The sequence below is a fragment of the Ovis aries genome, chromosome 2 (assembly GCF_016772045.2).
Source record: "Ovis aries strain OAR_USU_Benz2616 breed Rambouillet chromosome 2, ARS-UI_Ramb_v3.0, whole genome shotgun sequence".
NCBI lineage: Eukaryota > Metazoa > Chordata > Mammalia > Artiodactyla > Bovidae > Ovis > Ovis aries.
In genome coordinates this window covers 103549464-103577223 of record NC_056055.1, presented here as the reverse complement: position 1 = coordinate 103577223, position 27760 = coordinate 103549464, and the positions used below count along the sequence as shown (strand labels likewise).

The 27760-nt window shown below is 48.1% G+C and overlaps 1 protein-coding gene across 17 annotated transcripts in view; it reads right to left on the bottom strand.

The window, feature by feature from the left end:
• Positions 1 to 2000: 2000 nt before the first annotated feature.
• The window catches only part of HMBOX1 (homeobox containing 1), a 208958-nt gene continuing 183198 nt past the window's right edge, over positions 2001 to 27760 (bottom strand). For 5 of the 17 annotated variants that reach the window (XM_042243534.2, XM_060409573.1, XM_042243535.2 and 2 more), the window contains 5 exons: positions 20966 to 21048; positions 18722 to 18817; positions 17599 to 17693; positions 17287 to 17358; positions 2001 to 15719 (listed from right to left, as the gene is read on the bottom strand). In XM_042243534.2, coding sequence (XP_042099468.1) covers positions 15582 to 15719; positions 17287 to 17358; positions 17599 to 17693; positions 18722 to 18817; positions 20966 to 21048 — 484 coding nt within the window. In that variant the 3' untranslated portion in view covers positions 2001 to 15581. Of the gene's footprint in view, positions 15720 to 17253; positions 17359 to 17598; positions 17694 to 18721; positions 18818 to 20965; positions 21049 to 27760 lie in introns of all 17 variants that reach the window. The other 12 variants (XM_060409574.1, XM_042243532.2, XM_060409576.1 and 9 more) reach the window with 8 other exon arrangements.

The window sequence follows — 27760 nt, the reverse complement described above, 5'->3', positions numbered from 1 at the left end:
TACGTCTGTGGTCCTCCTGGTGCTTTCCCCTCTCCCCACCAAGGCAGGGGTGTTTGAGCTCATTCCAGACTGTCCCCCAGGGGCTGGGGTGGCCTGGTTCTGAGTGATGGGGCGGGGCTTTTCAGCATGGAGACTGGAAGAGGGGAGGCTCAGGGCAGGAGCAGGTCCCCTGAGCACACACCCCCGGGCCCGGCAGTCTTTGTCACGTATGTGGTTTTGTGGCGGGTCAGTTGAGATATCTTTCAGGAGCCAAGGACCAACAGAAACTTCCTGAGCTTCTGGGCTAACTCAGTGGAAGGCCACTTTTCTGGAGCAGGCATGTCGCGGCTCTGGGCCTCGGCTTCCATGTCCCCCTGGATCTGCGTGCCGTGCCCCATGTCAGACGCCGCAGTCAGGGAGCAGGGCTTCCTTGCACTGCCGCACAGGTGAGCAGACCTTCAAAGCCTCTGCAGCAAGGGGTTCGGGGGAGGAGGATTAAGGCAGTGGGTGCCAGCAGGTCCCATCTCCACAGGTTGTGGAAACTGATGGCAAAAGTTTGGGGTCCTGCTTGCCTCAAGCCAGCATCCTCAGGACGTGGCACCCAGCGAGGACCCAAACAGCACTGGGGAGGGGAGCAGGCCTTCTGAGGTGGCCCCAGGGTCCCACCCTCCCTGCGAGGACGTGGTCAGCCCAGCATGCTGGTGGCCCCACATCGGTGAGTCACTCTGCCAGCACCTTGCCTGAGATAAAATGTACTTGCAAATGTAAGGACCACAGCTGCCAGGAGGGCTGATGGGGAGGTGGCCAGCAGTCAGAGCACGTCCTGGCGGGACTTGTTTATATTCATAAGTGCCCAGGACTTGTTCTCAGAGATAAGCGCTGCCAAATAATGACAGAAATTTGGCAGCCAGGAGCTGTCCTGCTCCGAGGCAAGCATCTCAGATGGATCTAGCTCCTAGGATAAATCTCGTTTTTTGAGCGGCTACTTACCCTCTTGCAACTCAATGAGATCTCCTTTGCCTGAGGCTGTGGGATTTCTAGTCGCTCAGACCCTAAGATGGTGCCAGTGGGGGGTCACATTGTGTCCCTTCGCTTGCTGGTTGGATCACTCAGAACAGCTGCGCGCCGTCCTGCACTGGGCTTCCTGTTGCTGGCCGAGCCCCGTGGTCGTGAACTAGAGCGCAGTGCCCACCAGCTGGGGGCCCTGGAGCTCTGGGGGGTGGAGGAGGTTCCCTCCAGGCAAGCGTGTTTGGAGGACTCTAGATGAGCGCAGGGATGGTATGCTGTGGGCACAGCCGGAAGGAGCAGTTCTGGCCCAAACAGGAGCAGCATGGGGTGGTGACGGCCTGGGCATCCCTCCTCTGCAGACCTGCTCGTCTCTCTACTGGCAGCCTAAAGCTTGGAGACAGCTCAAAGCTTGAAGACACCATGTGTGAGAAAACAAACCCCAGCTCCCTTTTCTCTGAGGAGTTGGTAAACCTGTCAGGTGAGATGGGAGCTTGGGCACCTGGTCCTTCGGTCCTGCTTAAGAATTTGCTCCCAACCATTTGCCTTAAAGAAATGCAGAGAACAAAGCTTCAGCTTTCTCTCACGTTGTTACTGACTGCTGAAGGTGAAGCCCCAGGAAAGAGGGCTTTCGTAGGAAAGTGAGGTGCTGAGGGTGCGGCTCGGCAAACAAGGGCTGTGGGCCTCGTGGGCGGCCAGCATCCTAGTGATTTCAGGACATGGGCACGGGGCCTGTGGTGAGGGGACCACGGAGGGGAAGCTACGGGAAGGCACGGCTTCTCCTGGGGAATTCAGGCAGACACGAAGGGAGCGCAGACTGGAGGCAGCAGGGGCCAGATTCCCGGCAGACATTCCCTCGAACGGGATGCCTGATCATTCCCTGAACCCCTTCCCAGCGATCTCCTGTCTCTGGGATGCTAGACTGTTCTTAAAGCACGAAGGGACGGATGTGCAAGACAGAAGGGTTGGGCACTTCCCGAATGACTGTGGTTACTCAAAAGAAATCCCGGCCAGCCTTTGTTCAGTTATACATTTTATTCTCTAATAGGTACAATACTAAAATAAACACAAATTAAAAAAAAGTTTTATTAAAACAAAACTGTACAAAAAAGCAGTATACTACATTTTAATTACAGAACAGTCTACTGTCCAAAAGGCACTAATCCAGAATAGGAGATACAAGGATACAGGACTCGTTGGAACTATTTTAATCAATACAAGAGAGCGCTTGTTTCTCGGACCATGTACATCCAGAAACAAGGGCTGTTTGCTACAGTCATCACACATTGTTATAAATATGAGTCCCACAGGCGAAGGTGCAGTATCGCTCTCCCTAGAGAAGGTTCACATCGGGGTTGGGGCGGGGGGACGCTGGCTGGTGGGAGCACGCTGAGAGGTGGGTGGGAGCAGGGGCAGGCCCAGGCCTGGGGCTTCTGTCGGGGGAAGGCCGGCTGTCCGGGGCACGCAGAGCCAGTCTGATGCTCATTTCCGGCTGCTGCTGGCAGCTGCACTACTGCCTTTTATGTGTTAGCACCGGGAAGGTGGGTTCTGAGACCCTCCAGGGAGCTGGGGCTGGAGGCCTGGGGGATGAAGCGCCAGCAGCTCGGCAGAGGTGAGGCATTTTGTAACCTGATCTGAAAAAGGCGGCAACTAGGTGGAAGAGGGGCCAGAGCCCAGGGAGCCAGGTTGGCTTTCTGGGAGACCTTCTGGCCCTCGTGCGCCCCCCTCCTGGTGGGGAGTCTGCCTTAGCGCTGACAGTCTTGTTTTGGAAGCTGACTTCTAGAAAGGGGAGTTCTGGTTCCCTTAGTCCCACCTCAGGGCCTCCAGTGGCACCCAGGCAACCTGGGCCACTGCCCCAAGTCCGGTGCCCAGGACGGCTCTTTCCACCCCAGGTTTCATTCTCTAGAGGACACTGGCCCTAAGGAAGAGAGATACTGCAGATTTCCAAACAGTGTCATACACGTGAGACAAAGACAGGCATCTGATGTCAACAAAAGTAAGTAACAAAGAAACAGGATTAAACCGAATCTCTTCTCACAGCATCCTATACTACATCCTCCTTCTGCTTAGCAGAAAATTGTACGTACACAAAAATACAAATACACAGTTTTGTAGAACAGTCTGATTTTAATATATTTATATATATTTATATTTATACGAGTGGCAGGTTAGTTCATTATATAGAGCTTTTTGCACTTTTGGCTCATATGCAACAAGGCTTATAAATTCAGCTTTAGCTTTCATTCAGGTTTTATAGCTTTTGAACAATTGTTTTCACATTTAAAGCAGCATCCAATTTGCACTAGGAGTTTGTGGTGACAGAGGAAGAGATGGGGTCAGGAGGGTAACTGACGAAGGCGGGCCGGGGCCGGGGCAGATATACATTCCAGTGTGTGTGGCGACGTTGGAAGGACTGCTGTGGGACAGAGCTGGCCATGGCGACCCCTTGAGGTAGACTGAACACCTTACAGCAGACTCGAGACACAGGTGCGACTCCCCCCAGGGACGCATGGCGCACAGACGGGGACAGAGACCCAGAGACGGCAAAGGGAGACACAGACTAAGACGTGGCGGTGGGGGCAGAGGGGTGGCGTGCCCCGCAACACCCGCCCCCGCCCGGGCACAGGTACTCGACTATTTGGTGGATGCTAAATGCTTTCGGGCAGTCCCGAGGCATCTGATCAAATGACCATCGTCAACTCACTTTCCACTTTAGAATTCACTGCACTAGTTAGCTCCCATCCCCGCAACGAATGCCCAGGAAGACGGAGCAAACCATCACCCAGTGCCCGGCGGCCCGGAGCCCACATCCAGGTGAGCTGCGAGAAACCAGCCTCTCCCCCCAATTCAGCCTCGCCACAGCTACAACCCAGGGAGCTGACCGGCGCTGGTGGAACCTGGACCCGGCACCTGGAGAACCAGGGGTCTGTGTGTGGCCGCCCCACGGCACACTTGCCCACCCCACTGCCTCCGTCAACCCCCTCTGTGCCACCTGCTCACAGTTCCTCCGGCAAACGCCGTACGTGTTAAATGGGAAGGCCCAGCACGTGGGTTATTCCACTGTCTGAACAAAAAGGCTGGATTACTCATGAAAATAAAGTGCCTGGGTATGGACTGTTCCATTCTGCAAAACCTTGGAGCGCACCAGCCCCCATTCGAGCACAGCTCAGTGCCTTGGTGCCAACAGCGCGGTCCCAGGAGAGCCCTCGTCTACCTGCCACGTGGCCAAGGCCCCGAATTCAGGTCAGACTCCATGTACTTTAAAAGAGAAGCAAACGAATATTCTCACACTCATCTTCAAAGGCGCACTTCTGATCTCATTTCCCCCTACTGATGACGGCTTTCCTCAGCCCTTGTGGGCAGACACATAGATCCCACAGACTGAAGAACAGGGTGAGCCAGGCAGCCAGGGTTCCCGTGACTGGCAGGTGGGTCATCCTGGTCTTAACTCTGGATTCTTTGCCCTCGGGTTGGATGCACCTGCGGCGGCTGCCCCACGTCCACTTTGCTCACTCGCTAGCTAAGCAGGCGCCTTCAGTCTGTGATCATGACCGCAGCGGTGCAGCCAAGAGTGACACAGCCAGCGTCGAATGCCGCGCCCCGCGCTCCCCTTGGGAGTTGTCCTGCCTGTGGAGCCCGGGGGCCCTGGCGGGGGTCAGCTGCCACAGACCCCCAGGGGCCCAGTGCAGGGTCAGGGAGGGAGGGGCAGAGCACAGGCCGACCCTCTGGCAGGGCCAAAAGGTCTGCACCTTGTGCAGGCACTTAAAAAACAAAGAGAAACTGGTCATCGGAAGGTACTGCGTACCCAGAGTGACCGTGGCCGTGGGAGGGAGGGGAGCCCAGGGGGTCAGAGAAGGCTGTGGGCTCTTCCTGGGAGGCGGCGAGGATGTTCTTGGCATCTTCTGGTGGGGACAGTGGGTGAACCCAAGGTGGGGAGAACACATGCAGGGGCGGCCAGAGGGCCAGAGGGCCAGGGGGGAGGCGTGGGCTGCACAGACTGGCCTTCTATGACCAGTGTGAGAAAAACCATTAGGAAGAGGAGAGACTCTTCTGAGAGGAGCGTCCGAGGAGAGCCAGTGCGCCATCGAGAGCAGCCTTACCAGAGCGCCCACCACCCCCAGGAACTTTGGTTTTGTGGTGCCCGTTTTCAGAGATGTGCGATTAAGGGGTTCACTGACTAGCAATACTGAGGCGTGTTTCTCAAGGCAGATGACGGCTACCACTCCTGCTCCTGAAAGCAGCGCATGCCCAAGCTCTCTCACCTCCGTTCAGTCCCTCGCTGAGCAAGTCCATGCACTGCCCGCCTCCTACGGACCTGGCGTTAAAAACTAGAGACTTCAGGGTGATGCCGCTAGATGGGCCGCTGTTTACATTAACACAGCACTAATGTTCTATTTCCAGTTTAATTGCTTCAGTGAATGATGAATTGGAAAAATCACCCTCACCACTTTTTGCAGGGCTCATGGTTCCAGTAAAGCAGGAGGTGTCCGTGCTCCACGGAAGCCTGACTGACGTCAGACCCGACCTGGAAGCGCCGGGACGTTAGGAAGGACCCCGCGTGCTGTGGCCAGCTCAGCGTGCACGCCGGTGAGCCACACTCACCTTCCTTGGGGAGGGTCCACGTCTCCCTTTTCACTGCCCCCCCCACCCCCAGAGATGTCAAGTCACGACCAGTACCTTCTTCCCTTCACTCTAAGGGTGGGTTAACTTGGTGGGGAGTCACGACCCAGCTAGTGAAACAAGGTGCCAATCACAGGGGCCACCGAGCCCTCTTGTCAACCTGGAGACCCTCTCCCAGGGCCATTCCCAATGAGGCATTGCTCCTGGCGTGGTTTCTACTCTTGGGGGCTTCAATAATGCATGAAAGTGCTAGTAGCTCAGTCATGTCCAACTCTGTGCGACCCCATGGACTGTGCCCACCAAGCTCCTCTATCCATGGGATTCTCCAAGCAAGAATACTGAAGTGGGTTGCTATTTCCTTCTCCAGGGGATCTTTCCCGACCCAGGGATTGAACCTATGTCTCTCACATCTCCTGAGGATGGGACTAAGCGGTTGGAAGTGAGAGAGGTGACAGAGCTGGCCCCTGGAGAACCATCCACTTTTGGAGGCAAAGAGCTGGAGCAGAGGGGAGGGAGGGACATGAATTTTAGTCAAGTTGCAGTCCTCAGGTCACCTTAGAGCCCAGGTCCCTGACAACAGTTACTGAGGTACACACGAGCATCCAGGCAGCTGCCCCCTGGGCTGAACCATGGTTATCAGAAAGCTCTGGTTGCCGGAGAGCCCACGGCAGAGCAGACACTGACCCAGCACTGGCCCAGCCCCACTACCTCTTGTGATTATGATGGAGGGCACAGCAGAGTTGGAATGGCTTAGCGAAACCCCCAAACATAGGCACTGAAGAGATGCTCAAATAGAGAACAGAAGAGTGACCTTTGATACTCTCTGCCTCCACAAAGTGCAGCTACACCCGAGAGCTGGGACATTCAGGTCCCCCCCAGAACTCAGAGACAGACCCAAGACCCAGGAAAGGGCAAGACCTTCACATTCGCCTCCTAGAGGAGGAGATGGGACAGCAGACTTGAAACGAGGGCTCAGGTCACAGGTGCCAAGTGTCACTGTGTGCCCGTCACCATGAGTGGCAGAGGAGAGGTGCCAAGGAGAACCAAGGAGAAGGGGTGACCTGGTGTCTAGATCATCATGGTAACACTGGCCCCATGTTGGCAAAGAAATGATGGCAACAGAGGGGACCAGCCTGCACTGCCCGCGAGAAAGGAGCAGGTGGAGTACAGAGACTTCACTCAGCAAGGCCAGGTGGACATCCTGCTACGTTCCTACTAAAGTGAAAGCAGCACCTAGGGATTTTGCTTGACTCCACGCGGGCGGTACTACTTCAAGAATAAACAAGACAGTGAACACTCAGCACGGCGCCAGGCACCTGGGACAGGACAGGCTAGCGCATGTCAGCAGCTACTACGCCCTTCAGATGCTCGGGCGGCCTGAGCATTTATGACAGTTTAGGATGGCGGCTTTTACTCTGGTCACTTCTGGTGTTTTATTCCCAAAAAATACATATTCAGGGATAAGCACTATCTATATTTTCACTGATTTTGGTAAGTTGGCTTTACTTTCGTTTTAGTAGGGGCTGTGGTGGTGAAGGGTTTCCTGAATCACTGGAGTGGCTTCTAGAAGCATCTGGGGAGGGAAATGTCTCACCAGCTCCAGTTCTCTTTTAAGTAGACCCATCCTTTAAGCAGCACATCTAAGACTTTGATCCCTAAAATAGTAAGACTGTGCTGGAAGGGTTTAACTGCAGTGATAGTTCTGTTTTCTTTGAATGTAAGCACATAATCAGAATGTTCTGCTCGCTGGCTGAATGCGTGGCTCACAAATCACAGACTCAGCTGGTCAGTTTTCTGAATTGCTAATCTTAAAACGGATTCTCTGTTCTAATGGAGACACTTATCTTTTAGCAGTTGGGAAGACAAGATGTGATACTCTGGCCTTCATGAACCCACAACCATTCCAACCATCAGAAGACTGGCAGGGATCCCCAGAGAGGCTCCATGGCTGTGCATGGATGGGGAAGCAGGGGCCAGTTGCCTCTGATCCTGTAGAAGCAGCGGCTCTGAGGAAGAGCCTCTCATAGCATTGTCTTCCCTGACTGCTTTACACTGGACCGTAAGTATTTTGAGGGGGAAATAAAAAGAACCCAAGGCAGCAACTATCCTGATTGTGTGCGTCTGTGTTTGGGGATGAAGGGGGAGGACGGTTATGAAGCAGCAGCCTACCTCAGCACGTTCATGGAACTGACATTTAATGTTTGGAGTAGGAGTCCCTCTGCTATGTGGAGGGGGCAAGGCTGCTGCACTGCACGAGGGTCAGCAGCAAAGTGTGAACAAAAACAAGAGCTGTATTTTCTCTAGGGTGGCTGCTGCCCCCCCTGGAGTGTCCAGTCCTGAAGAAGAAAGGGCTTAGGGGCCAGGCTCACCAGTGCAGTCAGGAGCCTCAGGTGCAGCGGCTTGTGAGGGGAACCTGGCACTCTGCTCGAGCTGGTATTCACGTAGACTCACTCTGCATCATACAACTGAAGTGACGGGGAAACCAAAGGAGGCCTGTTCCAGAGAACAAGGCGGCGGCTCCCGTCCAGCCTGGGGCCTCCAGGTGAGAATGCGGGCTCTGTGGGCAGGAAGCCGGGTACGGTGTCAAGACCCCATGGTGTTCAAAGGGACGAGGTAGGAGGGAGGGAACATGGATGGGGAAGGGCCGGGGGACAACCCCACTGACATGACAGTACAAGGGGGAAAAGTTTGAGAACCAGAGGCTGCTGACATGAGGAAGCTGGGAACTGCCAGTGATGTGAGCAGACCTGGGTGAAACTCAGACAGGTCCTACCCTGCCGGCAATGGTGGGACACTGCAGATACCAGCACTCCACATCTGCATCCGTCTTTATGTTTTGGTTCCTTCAAGTGTGTTCATGTCATGTCTCCTGCCCTAGGTTATGAAAATCTCATTTAGCTGAAGTGCAAGCTCTTGTCTGGAAAAACAGGTTCTGATGGTGACAGCAATGGAGACCTCAAGTGACCAAGGAGAAATGGAGAATTCTGCAGAGTCTGTTAAGCAGGAAGCCTCAGGTAAGGCCAACGCAGCACCCGAGCTGGTCAGCACATGGGGCAGAGTGACCTGGAGGCGCCGCAGTGGTGGACTCTGTTTGGCAGAAACTTGAGTCAGAATCCCAAAGATGGAGCAGGCTGAGACCGGATGTGAGGGAGAGGTTTAGTGCGACTCAGAAGTCAACTGGGGAGCACTAATCAAAGGCTTCTATTTGGGAGCTGAAATCACTCCAAATCCTTTCCTTTCACTTCGGTGTGGACGCAAACACTCTGTCATTATTTCAGTTTACTGAGTTGCTGTTCCAAACGTTCTAGGGAGCATTAGTGCTCAAAGGGAACAGGGAATGGGAGACCTGCCATCTCCAGTCACATAAAGGACAGAAATCCTTTTAATTACAACCATGCCGATCTACATCTTGCTAAAACAGCTAATTACATGTCAGGAGGACACTCAGTCATTCAGAACAATTGTCATTATATTTTTATATATTCATTCTGTTCCACCCCCCTCAATTACCATGGTTACACTTTGAAAGGATTCAGGCAAACCTTCATTTGATCACAGCACACCAGTGTGAATTTGAGAGTTAATTATGGCTGTAGAAAGCCATTTTTATTTAAGAGAGAGAAAATGAGAATGGAGTCAAGGGAGCCAGCGTCCCGAGGTGTCTGAAGCGCCAGTCGAGGCTGGCGTCCCTGGCCCACTGCTGCCCCCACACCCACTGGCGGGGCACAACAGTGCTGTCCAGTCGGGGGCAAATGGCTCCCAGAACTTTCCAAGTAAACGGGATGTCAGGAGAGAAAGGCAGAGGCCCCCGCCAAAGTGTCCTTCTGCTTGGTGTTTGGGAGCTGGCTAATGAGTTGATGGGTGTGAAATGTGGGTAGTAAACTGTTGGGGATATAAAAATGCTAGTTAGAGTTCACTTGAATGGAATGAACGAGATTTAGTTCCACTTGCTGCTTGGCCCCAGGTGTCACGGAAAGAACAAGGAAACTAAGTCCAGGACGGACATACCTGTACTCCCAGGGTGCCTACCACGTCCTAGAGGTCTCTGGGTGAGCACAGGACGTAAGACCCTCGGGTGCAGCCAGACCTTCCCTCTCTTCTCTCCTACGTTTATTCCCCTCTTGATTAAAAAAGAAAAGCTCTCTTACAGGAAACTAGATTTCGCAGGTTGTTAGCTTTCCTTCTGCTGCTGTTTTTCCTCCCCGCTACGGAGGAAGAATGCAGCTGATATGCAAAGTTCCCAATTTATAAGCATGTAGCGAGTCAGCCTCTGAGACGGCAAGATGAGCAGCTGGCACGGACAGTCAGTGAGCATGAAGAAACGGCCTCTTATATGACTGGTTTGTGAGGGGGTTTCTGTGGGGGAAGATGGGCTTATGGGCTTGATGTGTCCAGAAACGCACCACCTGAGCGTGTTGGGTTCACAGTTTCTCTTAAGAGGGATAAGGAGATCTTTTCTCTAAAGTGATTAGCATCTTTTGGGAAGAGAGTGAAGGAGACAGCAGGACTGGAAAAGGAAGGGCCCCCTCAGCTCTGGGGAAACTTTCCCTCAGGAGAGCCTGGGCACTCACGGCCGCCTCACAGGTAAACCCTTCTGCTCTTGGTGTGGTGTAATACCTCTCAACCGAGTAACTTAGGTATTAGTGGGTAATGGTCAACTAGACAGTATGGAGATCAGCAAACAGAAGAGGGTTTCCAGAGCGCACAACTCAGTTTGCCAAATATAATGTGGCTAACATCACTTCATGGGAAATAGATGGGGAAACAGTGGCTGACTTTATTTTTCTGGGCCCCAAAATCACTGCAGACAGTGACTGCAACCATGAAATTAAAAGACGATTACTCCTTGGAAGGAAAGTTATGACCAACCTAGATAGCATATTCAAAAGCAGAGACATTACTTTGTCAACAAAGGTCCGTCTAGTCAAGGCAATGATTTTTCCAGTGGTCATGTATGGATGTGAGAATTGGACTGTGAAGGAAGCTGAGTACCGAAGAATTGATGCTTTTGAACTGTCATGTTGAGAGTCCCTTGGACTGCAAGGCGATCCAACTAGTCCATTCTAAAGGAGGTCAGCCCTGGGTGTTCTTTGGAAGGAATGATGCTAAAGCTGAAACTCCAGTACTTTGGCCACCTCATGCGAAGAGCTGACTCATTGGGAAAGACTGATGCTGGGAGGGATTGGGGGCAGGAGAAGGGGACAGCAGAGGATGAGATGGCTGGATGGCCATCACCGACTTGATGGACAAGAGTCTGAATGAACTCCGGGAGTTGGTGATGGACAGGGAGGCCTGGTGTGCTGCCGTTCATGGGGTCGCAGAGTTGGACACGGCTAAGTGACTGAACTGAACGAACAACTGATCCCCAAATCCTGAGTACACACCCTTCTTATTTAGAGAACACACAAAAAGGAATGTTTTCTGTAACTCCTCCCCACCACCCCGCATCCCACCCCTAAACAGATACCACCAGCAGGAGCTGGTCAGTGCACCCAACTTTCACTTGGGAAATCCTGACAAACAAATGCGGCTCAGTAAAGCTATAAATGGATCTGGCTGGTCTCAACGCAGCCCCAGTGAATACAGTAGTAAAACAGTAACGTAATCACAACTACAAAATGACAAACTCTATCACCACTCTGACGTAAGATTTAAATCACAGACAGGTTAGCACAGAAAACCAACGCACAAGTAGAGGGTCAGGCTATTCAATGCAGAGCGCGCGCGACGGTGCACAAAGTCATCAATAAGAGAAATTATTGCCTAAGAATCTGTTGAGACTCACTGGGGAAAAAAATCCTCTGGTGGTTCTCTGACAACAACAAAAAGAAAAAGCAATTTTAAAAGGCAGAGCCACAGTTGCATGGGAAGACTGCTTCTACCCAAACTGTTCTTAAGACCAAAGAGAGAGAAGGACTTGATATTCACATTTTTAGGATGGGAGTCGGGGCTCATTTATGAAAAAAAGGGATTATTCCCCCTGGGTGGGCAGAGAGAATGGCTGGTCACTGGAATAAGTAGCTAGTCAAAAAGCAGAGCTGCAAGACAGGAAGGAGAGTTTGTGTGACAAGATGCACCACACCCCCTACTCTGCCTGCTGCAGAAGACGAGAAAATTCCAGCAGGAAGTCAGCTCAAGAGGAGGACTTGGTTTGGAGCCCAAAGAGAAGAGGAGTTAACCACAGACAGAGAGGATGTGCCTATAGATTTCTGATGAAATGAAAGACCATTTTCTTATACCTGCTAGTTGAAATTGTACAAAGGCCAAACAGGGAGAATTGAAACAACTCTGTCGCTAGCTCTTCATGAGTTGTCCCTTTTGAGGTAAAGATATACCTGGACATCTGGATAGAGGAGCTGCTGGTCACAAACTGCTGCAGCCTCACAGGCCTGGGTGTGGACCCTCCCATCTCCTCGATTGGACTTAAGCGGTTTTCCTGTGAAGGACAATGGGGATGTGGGGAGGACCCAACCCTGCCAAACGCCAGACTGTGGAAACTGTACAGACCCCAAAGGTGGGAGAAGCTAGCCACACTCCTCTAACACTCAAACATCATGAAGAAAACTGCCTTAAGCTTTACTCCAACTGTTTACTTGGTACCGACTGGCCTTCATCTGGTGTTAAGGTTCTCATTTAATGCGAAAATGGCATTAGGATGGTCCATCTTTAAAAGGTCCTTCTGTAAGGCTCTGTTTTAAGAAGGGGAGGAAGTTTACGCATGTGACTGCAATAATTCAATGAAAGTGTCTTAAAAAAATAAATTACCTGGAACTGCTTGCAAGGGTTCCTCACCTGGGAAGCAGCAGCCCCTGAAACAGTCCTCTGGGGCCTGAAAAATGTACAGCAGGAAGTGAGAAAAGAGGACAGAAAAACCACAAGCACATAGTGGGATTGTTTTCAAAGAATCTATCTTCCCTTCAGAGAGCAATGTAGGGTTTCTATTTTAATACCACCCCTTAAACCTGAAAAAGCTGAAGAAAAAAATTTACTCCCCAAAGATATTACTCATCAGTGGCAACTCCACATGCCATGCATGGTAAGAACTAAGGTAGCTCGGAGAAGACAGCGGAGTTACAGCTGATGACCGAAAACCCACAGCAGATTTAAACTGAAACCCAAAGAGCTGAATGTGCACGCTTGGTGAGAAAGCCCAAGTTAGACACACGGCAGTGGCAGTTAAGAGCAGACCGGCAGTTGTCTTTAATGAGAGGGGTGAAGGCGCCTTCCTCTTGCTCCTACTGAACCCAAGGTGCTGCTACCCTGCCTGGCAAACACATTCTTTTCACTTTTTCCAGATTTCTGGGTAGCAGCTGGTACTCCCTTCATGGATACTCACCTTTATTCTCTGAAGCTTTTTTTCCTTCCCGAAAGGTCTTAAAACATTGGAACCTTTTGGCTCTTCTCTGGCAATCACTCTGTTTCTTTAGAAACTGCAGCTGCCTTTATAGTTTGAGTCTGTTTCTTTAAAAGGAACCAGCAAGAACAGATGATACTAGCAATCCCATCATAAAGAAGCTATCAATTATAATAATCTCCTTACAATAAATCATGGATGCAGCTTGTCAGACAGTATATTTTCCTCTCTCCTTTTCTTTCGGATTTAACTGAACGTAAGTAGACAAAAATTCCACCGAGATGGAAAGACAGATACGTTATATTTTTTTCTAAATAATATCAAAGGAAAGAAAGCTAACATAGTCTAATTGCAAGAAAAATTCAAACACACCAAGAAAGAAGATGAATGGCGGGGGGTGGGGAGGAGGGAGGGTCATTCCTGAGAACAACAAATGCTACTCTTGAATTTGTTGGTTCAAGTAATACAGTGAAACAGAAAAAGACTACTCCATTTTACTTCAATTCTGGGAAGCTGGAAAAAAATATATACATTTTCCCCCTGAAATCCTAGGACAAGAGCAGGTCCTGCCTATAGCTCTATAAAGTCATGGACCCACAGAGGCAGCACCTCCATGCCTCCCAAAGGCCTCCTCACACTGACGTAAGCAGGATGGACAGACGCGGAGGCGAGCGCATCAGCAGGTGCCTTAGGTGGAGTGAGACCAGCTAGAAGATGGCGGATATTCAGAATCTCACTGATGAGGAAGGGAAAACAGGAAGGCCAGTCATTCTCTCTCTCAATGGTTTTAAGTTGAAAACATTTGGTGGGTGAGGAAGGGTGAAGAGGTCAGGAGATAGCCCCCTCCTTCAATCTTACAAATCATTTTCAGGTGATGGACAGACGAAACCTTGCTTAAGAGCCAGCCCTCTCCATATTCCCCTTTAAACAAGGTTTTGTCGCACACAGAGGTGGAGCGAGGCAGGAAATAGAGAGCAGTCGTGCCTCTTTCAGACGCACCCTACACTGGAGGCGGTTCCTCTTAGGCACCGTGACACCGTGTCCTTTAATCGAGATGCCCAGAGACCATTTTCATACGAGGCCGGCAGATGTAATATTCTTGGATGCATGAGCAGTTCATCATTTCGCTACTGGATGACAAGGTGATCACAGGGTGACTTTTCTAACGCAAGTTCACTGTTTGGTATTTTGAGTTCTCAAAATGAAAAAAAGATTTATCAAATATAAATATCTTTAAAAAGTAACAAAAGTGCTACATATGTGATCAAGGAAAAAAATTCCATTAGTTACTGCTGCTTAAAGTAGATTAAACTTTACAAATATTACCACATCCATTATCAATATGGCTTCCAATTATTAAATAAATTGCCTGTAGCAATATAGCTTTTCACACCTCTACAAGGACAGAGTAAAGAGAACAGCAAAGCAAGTCACATCTTGCAGACCTGCCGCGGAAGTGGCAAACGTCCCCTGCTTTTTTCTGCTCCTATTTAGGAAAGCATTTGCGCTTGTGACAGTCAGTAGGCATAATCCCACTACAGAGTCCTCTACCAACCTCTCATGTTGAGGGGGCTTCAGTTTAATGGCTACAGGGACTGGAAGTTCGTTTACTCACTTTTGGCCTTAGCTCCATCCTCAAATCACCTGTTTTTTTGGTAGCAAGGAAAGGGGACACAGACAGGAGGCAGAGCCACTTCTGCAGTGAATTCCGGCACCTTTCCAGGCGGGCACGCGCCTGTGCCACGCACTGTACAGTGGTTCTAATAACATCCACCATTATTACACATTCGGCTCATGGTTTTTCCCAATGCTCTCAAGCTGTGTTTTGTTGGTTTTTTTTTTTAAACTTTCTTTTTTTTTTTATCATTTTTCTGTTTAATCATGGTCCCAAAGGCAGAAGGCAGTATTTTCTCTACTCAGTCACACAGCTTGTGAGAGGAAAGGATGTCTGTGTCGGGCATGTTAACATCAACCAAAATCTGAGATCGAGTTTTTCCACTGACATTCTTAGCACAGCACCCAAAGAAGTATAATCTAGCCACGGTGTGACTATTATGAGGCACGGCTTATTGCAGCTGGAAATCAATTATTCCCACGTCAGGGGGACTGGCGGGGGGGGGGTGGGTGGGGGGGGGCGGGTTTCTAGTGTTTCTTTTACTCTGCGGACACTCCCCAAATGGTGTCTGTCAATCCTGGCCACACTACCTCAGCTTGCATCCTACCAGTCTTGGGGAAGGAAGAGGGGTAGAGACTAGTGTTACAGGAATCTAAAGGTACCCAAGGATTTACACGGAGCCTACTATTTGAGAACTGAGGGCTAGCTAAATACCTGGAAGCACTTTCTTGGAATGCTAAGACAGAGCAGCAAGATTTTCTAGCCTCAGGGGCTGGGAGAGGGATGTTTGGTTGGTTGGTTGGTTATTAGTTACTGGGAATTAATACTGAGAGAGTATATGTAAAGGCTGAGGGCACCATGCCATCTTCACAGAACAAGACCCTAAGGGCTAACTGACATACAAGAAACTGCAAGTTATACTGTAAGAACACATGTTAAGGACCGAGGAAAGTCTGCTAAGGTGCTACGTCTAAACTAAGTTAACTTCTCGTGTTCAGCCCTCCCTTGTCAGTCGTCATCCAGGGCCTCTGTCTTGATTTCGTTGGCTCCTTGTCGGGCCAGTGCCAAGATAGTGTGGTTGACTGCTGCCATTTCCACAGCTAACGAGATGGGGTCTTGGTGGTCACTGTGGCTAGTGCTGTCATCCTAGATGTGCAGAAACAAGAAGCAGATGTTATTGGGGGACTGGTGAGATCCTCCAGCTCACAGAAAAGCATGCTGGGGCAAGGGGAAGCAGAACATTTGTGGGAGGGGTCATGACAGGGTAGAGGTGAAATGTATTTAAGTAGACACTGAATGGGATACAGGTCCAGAGACTACTGGTTGGCATTTCGATGGTTCAGCAGATAAAAAGCACTGAAGTGGTTTTTTTTTTTTTGGCTAAGAATTTTCCCTTCTGTCAGAAAGACTGCTGCGGATGATGATCAAACCTGGACCATTCCAGGTTTGCAGCCACTAGAGCACTAGTAATTGAGGGCCACACTAGTGAGCGTACATTCTGGATGGTGCTCTTATAGATTACAGTTCACAGGATCTCTCTACTCAGTTGAGAAAACCAGACAAAACTACAGATACCAACACCTTATGGATAAAAATGCATTTTAGTAGAAAATAAACCAAACCTTCCTAAAACTCCAAATTCTCAGTTACAACAGGAGAGAAGTGTAGCTGTCGGAAGTGGCTATGCACTCTGGCTGTCAGGGGAGCTAGGGAGGGAAGCACAGGTGTCTTACTTGGAAGGTGTGAGCTTGCCTTCCAAGTCGCTGTGCGATGAACAATACAGCTGTAAAGGAAGCTGCACTGAAGGTGGTGTTACAAAGAAGGTGTGAGTTGCTCACCTGGCGTCTTCAGGGGACTCTACAGCAGAAAGCTTTGGGAAGGGTAAGTCCCTTCCTGGGAAAAAAGCATGGTATGTGCTACCCTTAGGGCCTCTGGAAAAAGGATGGACATGGTCCATCTACACTGGTAAACTAACAAGGATGTTTCTGCTTCGACTCCCAGAACATTCTCTACAGTGAAATGTGCAGCTCTGGCTTGGAGTCCTCGGCGTGGGGTTGGGGGGCGGGTAGTGTGGGGGAAGCCTTGGGAAGTATAGGCAACCCTGTTCATTCTCACAGGCTGGTCTTTGGTGTAAACAGGGATCAGCATGGAACTGTAGGGACTCTGGCAGTGTCTACACTCAAGCTGCAGGATGGTGAGCAGAAGGAGAGCATGGTGGACTCTTTACGAGCAGCCTGAGCAGGGTACACTGACTAGGAAAGAGCAAACGTGTTCCCACTGGCGCCTAGAAGAGACCACACATTCTCTTCATATTCCAAATGGAGTGAGTTTAAAATCCTTAAAAAATATTTAAATCTTTAAGTGGGGAAAAACTCCCACATTCTTACTGAATTACTCCATCCAGTGGCTACAATTAAATATATTTTCCCCCATAAGCAATGAAGAGGAAGTCAGGGTGAGGTGAGCAGACATGCATTTATGAGCGGGTGTGTGCGTGTCCGTGTGCCAGAGACTCTGGAGGGACCACGGTCTCAGCACGAGGGCTCCCACGGCACGGGGCCGAAGCAGGTAGGCCCTTCCACTGTGCGGGTGGAGTCATGTCCAGGCAGGGCTGCGGCTGCCCGAAGCCCCTAGCATCTCTCAGACATTGAGTGTGTGTGTGGTGGATGGTGGAACTTGCTTGTTTGGATCAGATCCTCCTCTCTTCTTCTACCTTCTCTGCTTCTCTGCCTCCCTCTGAACTTCTTCCCTCCTCCTCCTCCCCATTGCGTACTTGCCAAGTATCCTGTTGTATGACAATAAATCCGTGTGGGTGAATAAGGATTTCTCACAAATTCAACAGGACAACTGAATCTTAACCACATTTCTTTCAAGTTATATGAAAATCTAACTAGACACATGAGCAGAGCTGGAGGGACCTTAGCTCACCCCCACCCCCCGACCCCGAACAAAGCGCACCCACAGAATTGAGTTGTCATACGACCCCACCCACTCTGTACCCAGCAGCACCTGCTCCGTGGCTCACCTGCTCCGAGTAGTCATTCCCGTCCACGTCATCACTGTTGGAGTGGCCTCCCGGACTCTGTACATCTATCCCATGACTCTCCAGGATTGCTGCTTCTTCGAAAAAAGCAAACAGATCCCTAAATTATCTGTTACCATACCATAAAGGTCTAAACACTGAATCTGTATTGAGAAAATGAGAATGCAATTAAAACAAAACCCTAGACTACGTTTTGTTTCTGCTCAGTTGCAGACAGGTGGAATTCAATGGCACAGAGGTCGGGGGAGGAACAACACGTTTGCCCTTCTGGAGCCCCTGCTGCTTCGTGTGAACATCTGAGTGGCTGACTGGTAGGTGCTTCATACGTACCAGCTAACTCAACAGCTCTCCTGTCTTGGGGTTCTACAAAGCATCTGAGGATCGTCATGATGAAGAAGTAAGTTTATAAGTGAAATACAATTTTAGAAGCTCAAAACCAGCCCACCATCCTGATCTCAATTCATGTTTCTTACATGCTTTTATTTTTCCAATCTTGCTTTTTACTAGGTTCCCTGTATATTAAGACGCTTTTATTCCAATTCTGTTAATCAGCTGTTTCTTAGCCTCTGGGTCATAGCCTGGTAACAGTGAAAAGGCTTAGGGTGTCACATTTCCCCCTCTCAAGGCCTTATAGGTAGCTTTCATCTGCACCACAGGAGTAACTGATCAGAGATCATGTCTAATTCCAGATTCTTGCACATTAAGAATGGTGAGGTTTAGAAATAATAATGTCATCCTTAGTACAGTACTGATGCTGGGAGGGATTGGGGGCAGGAGGAGAAGGGGACGACTGAGGATGAGATAGCTGGATAGCATCACGGACTCGATGGACATGAGTCTGAGTGAACTCCAGGAGATGGTGATGGACAGGGAGGCCTGGCGTGCTGCGATTCATGGGGTTGCAAAGAGTTGGACACGACTGAGTGACTGAACTGACTGAACTAGTACAATACAAATAGTATACAATGAAGAAAAACATAAGGGCAATTCTTGTTAGGCTTAAAGGGTAGTCTCATTTAGACCTGTAGTTCTAAACCGAAGTCACTCTTAAACACAAGGCCCAGGACTGCCTTCAAAGAAGACAGCAGCCTCTCGGATACATTACCGATATTGGCTCTTCTCTTGATCTCCTTCCGCCTGTTAGCAAACCAATTATATACTTTCAGGGAGGTAACTCGTTCCAGATCTGACAGTTTTTTGCCTGCGAAGACATGCAGTAAAATTCAGAAAATCTGTATCTGAGGCTAGTTTTAAGGGACAATACTTTTTTTTTTCTCCAAATGTTCTTTTCACTGCATCTACTGCCAGAATAACAGATACAGAATTTTTTTTAGCATGATCTAGCACCCCACTCCAGTACTCTTGCCTGGAAAATCCCATGGATGGAGGAGCCTGGTGGGCTGCAGTCCATGAGGTCGCGAAGAGTCGGACACGACTGAGCGACTTCACTTTCACGCACTGGAGAAGGAAATGGCAACCCACTCTAGTGTTCTTGCCTGGAGAATCCCAAGGACGGAGGAGCCTGGTGGGTTGCCGTCTATGGGGTCGCACAGAGTCGGACACGACTGAAGTGACTTAGCAGCAACAGCAGCAGTACTATACACAGACTTAATTATTGAATGAATAAACACATGGTGGTGGTGGTTTAGTCGCTAAGTTGTGTCCGACCCTTGCAACCCCATGGACTATAGCCTGCCAGGCTCCTCTGTCCATGGGATTCTTCAGACAAGAATACTGGAGTGGGTTGCCATTTCCTTCTCCAGAATAAACATATAAATAGTGGTAAAGAACCCGCCTGCCAATGCAGGAGACAAGAGACACGGGTTCAGTTCTGGGGTTGGGACGATCCCCTGGAGGAAGGCATGGCAACCAACTCTAGTATTCTTGCCTGGAAAATCCCATTGACAGAGGAGCCTGGCGGGCTATAGTCCATAGGGTCACAAAGAGTCAGACACGACTGAAGCAACTTAGGATGGAAAAATCAACATACAAACAGCCCTAATAACCCAAAATGCTTCAATTCAGAAAGTCACACAATATGAAGGAATTCCAATATAAAATATTAAAGGATTCAGCCTGTTAGTGTTCAAAGTTCACATGACGGTAACATGAAAGCTTCATTTAATTAGCATCATTTACGCAGATGAATCTGTTTCTTTATCATGTTCCCAGGTAGCTGAAGTCCCCTTATACCTTTAAGGCCCTGTATTAACTAGTTTCCTGCTGTCTTAAGACAGGGATACCATCCGTGTCTTCTTAAGACTAAGGTCACTATGCCCATCTGTTATTGTAACTACTCTGGAACACATAGCGCAATTCAAGCTGCAAATTGCTGTCAAATGCGATGGTTTATGGAGAGCCACGTTCACCAACATGGCAAACACTCTTCTCCTTCATTTTCTATCTTAGCTTTTACCCCTCAGTGGGTAGAGGGACCAGAAAACAGGTGCTTGATGCCCGGAGGTTAAGTACTTTCCAGGAAGAGTCTGAGTTCCATCCAGCAGAGCGTTAGGGCTGGAGGTTTGGCCTGTGAGAAGTAAGGGTACCGATGTCATTGTAGCTGAGTGTGTATGTATGTTCTGGACGGTTAGAAGTCTGGCTTCTAACTAAGGGGGAATAAATTAGTATTTAATTATCACAAAACAGTGATAAAACTTAAAATAAAAAAGTCATACTTTTGTATGTACCCTTTAAGCCAATCCAATTAACTGGCCAAATGGAGATCAATTGGATCTTCTTCACTGAGAATGGTTTCTGATTTATAAAAAAAAATCACCACCGCCATACTATGGAAGAACATTTTAGCACACGACCTATGAGTGTTTCAGGGGCTCTGCTGACTTGCACAGGAACAACTGGACTTCAGAATGGAAATACTCCAAGCTAAGAAGTCATCCCAATGTAGAAATGGGAAAGAAGTCCGCTCCAAAAAGAATTCTTTCTTTAAGCAGGAATACAGAATTATACAATTTTCAACAGTTACAAAACAAAACTATCTTAATATTTACATTAATAAATCTTATTTAAGTATGCCAACTTTAAAACTATTTTGAAACTGGTATGTTTATGCTGTATTTTTGGAAAAAGAAATCTATATAGTCTTTAAAACTAGTAATTTCAAGGTTGCGCATCTCAAGCAAGGACACTCATTGGAACTTTCCCACGTGAAGCCTAATTTGGAGTAGTGCAATCACCCCCTCAGAAGTACAGTGTGAACAAGACAGAGCAATGAACATCCACAGGAGGATGGTGGGAATGGAGCCAAGAGCACCGCCGGCATGAGGGAGAGACTGAGGTCCCAAATGCTGGTCCAAGCGCAGCCCAGAGCCAAGCGCGCCTGCTGCCTTACCTGGCTTCTGTATCACTGCGTTGCAAGCGTTTGCGATTTCTTCTCTCTTTGCTTCATCTGGGTATTGATTCTCATTGAAGTAACTGCAGAGGCAATCAATTGAGACACAAGTTTGTACTTTTAGAAATGTGCTCTCCTTCACAGGTTCACTGAAAAAGATGTCCTTTTCTAAGATGTAACATTAATGTCTAGTCCAGGCTGTCTGATGGAATTTCCTATGAAGATAGAAACAGTCTTTCTGTCCAGCAGGGCAGCCACTACTCACATGGGGCTACTGAGCACCTGAAATGACGCTGATGTGATGAAGGAAGTGGATTTTTGATTTTAATAAATTTAAACAGTTACATGTGACTGGTGGCTACTATATTGGATGGGACAGGTTTAGCCACTGCTTGGCTTCGATAAAAGATGTACTGGATATACAAGTTACTTGTGATATGGATGGCTGACTGAAATCACAGACTTCCGTTATTGAGGCACTGGTGACGACAGGACTCTGTACGTCTTGTTTGTAGTAGCAAAACTTGGAAACTGCCCAATTGTCCATCAATAGGAGAATGATAGAACAAATTATGAGACATCTGTATTTATACACAGCTACTTAAAAAGGACTAGAAAAACTATTCACTGGCCTGGTGAGATGTTCTTGACGTGGTCCTAAGTGGAAAAAAAAAACAATCTATAGAATAATGTGCATGTAAAAGCACTCTTAAGAAATTTTTAAAATTCCTGTCTAACTCAGAGAGTGAACTTATGGTTGCAAAGAACGGGGGAAGGGATAGTTAGGGAGTTTGGGATGGACATCTACACACTGCTGCTTTTAAAATGGATAATCAACAAGGACCTACTGCATAGCACAGGGGACTCTGTTCAATGTTATGTGGCAGCCTGGGTGGGAGGGGAGTCTGGGGGAGAATGGATACGTGTGTGTGTGTATGCATACATACATACATACATATACATATATAGCTGAGTCCCTTTGCTGTGCACCTGTTAATCTGCTCTACTCCAACATAAAATAAAAATTTTAAAGAGAGAAAAAATTCCTGCATATGTGTACTTAAATCTGCATGGATAAAGGGTGGGGGGAGGGGACATATGCATACTTATGGCTGATTTGCGTTGCTGTACAGCAGAAATCAGCATAGCATTGTAAAGCAATTATCCTCCAATTAAAAAAAACCTAAGTGACTAAGTATCAGAATATTGATATACTTATCCTCTAATAAAATGTCCTCATAAAAACTCTCCATGGATAAAAGCTGGAAGGGTACACATCAAAGTTGGTTACCTTATCGTAGGGAAAGGGATAAGTAGGAGGAAATTTAAACATTTTAAGATTTATTTTTGCTTTTTTCCACATGCTAAATGCATATATTACTTCTGTACAATAGTACTTAAAGAAATTGGGTTTACTGAACCCATCCTTGGCATTATCAGGCCTGTGACACTATATGGGGAAACAGAATGCTTATTAGTACTACTTGTTCGGTCACCTTGAGTTTTCAAAGAGGAAGGCAGAATTTCTGTGCTTTGAACCTGGAAACTGAAGGTCAGGAGGTGACTGACTCCCTGTCACATCCTAGCTCCTCTCACTTCCGTGGGGGCTCCCCTTCCCCATCCTCTCTGCACTGGTGCCAGTGCCCTTGTACTGGGAGGCCCCTGACCTCCTGTGAGCCCTGCCTTCTGCAGCGCAGCTCCTCTGCCCCGCACCCTCTCCGTGTGGAGAGCAGCCTTCGCAGGAGCCCTGACACAGCGGCTGCCGTCAGCCGCAGCCCTTCCTTTTCCACACTGTGAGCGGCAGGGCTCTGTGTGCTACCGCCACCCTACACAGCGGCCTCCTGCTTCAGTGCGGGGTTTACGCATCTCTTTCCACGTGACTTTCTGCTACCATGTTTAGAGCTTCCATGTTCATACTGAGGATGCTTCCAAGTCACTGCTCCACTTCCACGTTCCTACTGACTTCATCTTAACTCCACCTCTGCTATTTAGTTGGGCAAAGTCATTACCCAGGGGCTTGTTAGAAAAGCGGAATCCCAGACCCTGCCTTATACTAAATGAGAATCTGAATTTTAACAAGATCTCCAGGTAATCTGACTGCACATTAATGTTTGAAAAGCACAGGATCAGCGCATTCATTTAAAATTCAGCAACAAAGACAACAAAAGCAGATACTAAGTAGCTAACGTTATATGCATCCACTGTGGGTCAAGAAGAGAATTAGATTGTTTCTGACCACAAGGAGTTTATAATCTACTGAAAGTGAAGTGAAAGTGCTAGTTGCTCAAGTCAAAGTGTCAGTTGCTCAGTTGTGTCCAGCTCTTAGTAACCCACCAGGCTCCTCTGTCCATGAAATTCTCCAGGCAAGAATACTGGAGTGGTAGCCATTTCCACCTCCAGGGGACCTTCCTGACCCAGAAACTGAACCTGGGTCTCCTGCACAACAGGCAGATTTTTACCATCTGAGCCCCCAGGGAAGCCCGTAATCTACTGAAGAGACACATCAATCACTACCCTTGGGCCAAGAGTCCATAGGCTGTCTGAACAGAGGAGGGTGGGAGCACAGAGGAAAGTGTACTCAGTGCTGCCGTAAGACTTGGCAGAGGAAGTGCCATCTGAGTTACCTCTTGAGGACAAGATAGGAGTTTGCAAAGCAAAGAAAAAGAAGAACATTTCATGAAAGGGAAAACGCATGAGCAAAGGCAAAAAGGTAGATTAAAGTCTTGATGATTTGGGGCATGGAGAAGAGTTCAGTGTGGTGAGAATACAGGTTCACAAGAAAAAATGAGAGATGGTAGTCTGGAGAAGTAGGATGGAGCCACCTTGTGATGTTCCATACGTAATAAAGATTTCATCTTGAAATAGAGGTTTTACAAGCAGCACAGAGATACACTCCCAACTGCATTTTAGAAAGATAGCACATTTCAAGACTCAAGATGACTTAGAACTCCACGTCGAAATCTGAAATTCTGAAATTCCCTAGTGAACTTTCTACTCACCTACTCCACCTCTTCAAATTTCTTCTTCTTTACACTAATCTCGAACCCTTTAAAACCCTTCCCCAACTTAAAAAACCTGTTCATCTATCACTCTTCTTCTGATCTCATCTTGCTTCTCACCCTGAATTCCATGGCAAGCTGAATCCACAGTATCTCTTAGGAGATACCATATGATTCAGGAATCCCACTCCTGGGCATACATCCAGATGATAATTCAAAAGATACATGCAGCTCTATGTTCATAGTAGCACTGTCCACAATAGCAAAGACAAAGCAGCAACCTAAATGTTCATCGACAGACAAGTGGATAAAGAAGATATGGTACATATATACATTTCACAATCAGTCATAAGAAGAAATGAAAATAATGGCATTTGCAAAACCATGCAGACAATTAGAGATTATCACACTAAGTGAAAGTGAGTCGCTCAGTCGCGTCTGAATGTTTGTGACCCCATGGACTGTAGTCTGCCAGGCTCCTCCATCCATGGGATTTTCTAGGCAACAGGACTGGAGTGGGGTGCCATTTCCTTCTCCAGGGGATCTTCCCGACCCAGGGATCGAACCTGGGCCTCCTGCGTTGCAGGCAGACTCTACCGTCTGAGCCACAAGGGAAGCCAAACTGAAGTAAGTCAAAAAGAGACAAATAGCATACAATATCACTTAAATGTGGAATCTAAAATATGACACAAATAAACCTGTCTATGAAACAGAATCAGGGGGCATGGAGAATAGATTAGTGGTTGAAGAGTTAGGAGGTGAAAGAGGGGAGGAGTGGGAGTTGGGGATTAGCAGATGCAACTGGCATACACAGAATGGAGAAACAACAAGGTCCTACTGTACAGCACAGGGCACTATATTCAATATCCTGTAATAAACCATGAGAAAGAATATGAAAGAGAATGTGTGTATATGCATATATATGTATGTGTGTATATAACTGAGTCACTTTGTTGTACAGCAGTAGTTAACATTGCAATTCAACTGTACTTCAACAGAAAAACAACAACAACAGCAGTATCCCTTAGGAGAAATTCTGATTACTCAGCTTTTCTGTCCTTCCACCATACCTGTCCTGCCAATCTTGCCCCCTGCAGAAAGCACCTTCCACTTGTTTTCTTCCATCCTTCAATCAGGGTACCAAGAGTTCTTGGGCAAAGTTATAAAATAGGGCCAAGTGATTTCTTTATAACCTCGTGTCTCTCGACCTTAACTAGGCCCCTTGTTTCTGATGGGAATGCTTTTTGTTCTTCTAGCCAGCTGTCTGTAATACTCCATCTTTCATGCCCCTCTTTCCTGAAACCTTTCCACGCTTAAGTCGCAAGCCCTCAAACCTACCACCTGTCATTCTTTTTGCAGATGCCCTTGCCTCCTCCTTAACCAAGATGGAGATTATTAGGACTGGCTTCATGTTTTCAGCTTCTCAGCTTCTGCATGTCTCTGAGTCGCTGCTCGCTCACCTCTGCGTCTTGTGGACAAGGAGGTGCAGTCTCCTCTTCGAGGTCTACTTCTCCACTTGTGTCTCTGATCTCATCATCCTGCCCTGTTCCATTTCCTCATGTCTCCTTTCTTTCCTGCATATCTTTTCTTTTTAAAAAAAGTTATTTATTTATTTTAATTGGAGGCTAATTACTTTACAATATTGTGGTGGTTTTTGCCATATATTGACACGAATCAGCCGCGGGTGTACATGTGTCCCCCATCCTGAACCCCCTCCCACCTCCCTCCCCATCCCATCCCTCAAGGTCATCCCAGGGCACCAGCCCTGAGCACCCTGTCTCACCTGCATAACTTTTCCCTGTGCCCTCATAATTTACTCTATTTCACTCATTTTATGATGCATATTTCATTATTATGATTCTAAAATTAGGATACATCTTATAATTCGTCGTGTCTGCAAATTAACTGGCAGCGTCTCCCCTCCATGCCACTATATAAAATAAAGGTATGTCATACAATCAAAGCCTTCCTAGATTTGATGGAAAGTGGTAGCTGCTAAGACCTAGAGGTCCCATTTCAGCAACAGCTCAATGGCTACTATACATTATTGTGCTAACTCTTCCAAATTATTGCAAAGCCTGTGACTGACACTCTGCTCCCTCTAATGTCTGATTAATATAACTAATGTATATCTCCAGTCATGCTGCTATTCTATTAAAATTTTTTTTAAGATTTATTATAGAGGTCTTCAGAGTCCCCCTCTCCCCCAAACTGCCTCTCAGCTTTATCTACTGCTGCTCTCATACATGCTAGTCTGGGGAAATGGAGCAGCCTCGTCAACCCCCTGCACCTCTGCACCCTTCTACTGTCCATTTACGTGCTCTTTGCCTCCCTGCCTCCAAACCATCTTTTCTTTCACCATACAGCTCAACTGTCACCTCTTGGCCAGTCAAAGGTAATTTCCTCATCGCGTGAATGAGGAAATTCACCTGTTCCTCTCTCACACCTTTATCATCCTGTATTATAGTAGTCACTGTATACCTCTCTCTCCTGCTACACCAGGCGCCACCCGAAACCAGGTGCAAGTCTGACTCACCCTCATCTGCACTCCTCAATGATGATGGACAGAGTCACCACCAGCCCAGTGCAGGGGCCTCCAAAAGAGATGGCTATCACTGTAAATGAACTGCTGACCATCAGGGTATATGTACAGTTATCACAACATACTCTTGAAGGGTACATATTAAACTGTTACAGATGATGATTATGTCTTGGGAGCAAGAATCCTGGGGTTGGGTGAGTGGGGGTTGGGGTAGAAGACAGGGAAACATTGGTAGTAATTAAGATGGATTTTCACTTTCTGCTCTATATATTTACTTCTCTATTGGATTTCTAAAATGAAAATATGCTATTTTAAAATAAAAGAATATTAGGAAAACATTTAAACAATTAAGAAGTAGCTTATTAATCCAACTCCCTAAAGTGCATTTGAATCTATAAAATACTAGGATTGTGACTGGCACTCTAGTGACTAACAGAATAAAACCACAGTATTTCTGGAAGCTAAATAAGAATTTAGAATTTTTTCTAGAACGACAGGGCCTGAGGAGGTGACAAGTCGGAAATGGGCTTTGCGGAGACCATGGAGGAGGCAGGAGCAGCATACTGACTGGTGCCCGCAGTCCCTGGCACGGTGGGGTACGAGGCTGTGAAGCAGTAAGCACCCTCCTCAGGGGCCAGGCTCACATGGCCTGGGAAAGAAGGGCGAAGAGCAGGAGGAGAGGACAGGTGGGGACCAGAGCCCAGCTAGAGCACCCAGCGGCAGCGGAGAGGCTAGGCGTCCTCCAACATCAGCTTCTGCCTTCTCCAGATCCCCTTGCCAGTGACTTCCACAAGGCCTTTGCCCAGCCCCAGGGCAGCAGGTTGACTAACACACCTAGCAGCCAGTGAAGGTTTACATGCTTCATGAGGACCAGCAGTGGGACAACCAGGACACCAGACATGTCGTCCTGTTAGGTGGAGTGGCTGAAGGGCATGTCCCTGGCAGTCAGGGCCTGACAAAACGTGGTCCCCTAGAGAAAGGAATGGCAAAGCACTTCAGTATTCTTGCCTTGATAACCTCATGAACAGTGTGAAAAGACAGATATGACACTGAAAGCTGAGACCCCCCGGCAGTAGGTGTCCAACATACTCCTGGGGAAGAGTGGAGCAACAGCTACAGAAAGAACAATGAGATGAGCCAAAGTGGAAATGATGCCCTTTTGTGGATGTGTATGCTGGTGAAAGCAAAGTCCGATGCTAGAAACAACACTATTGCATAGGAACCTGGAATGTTAGGTCCATGAATCAAAGTAAA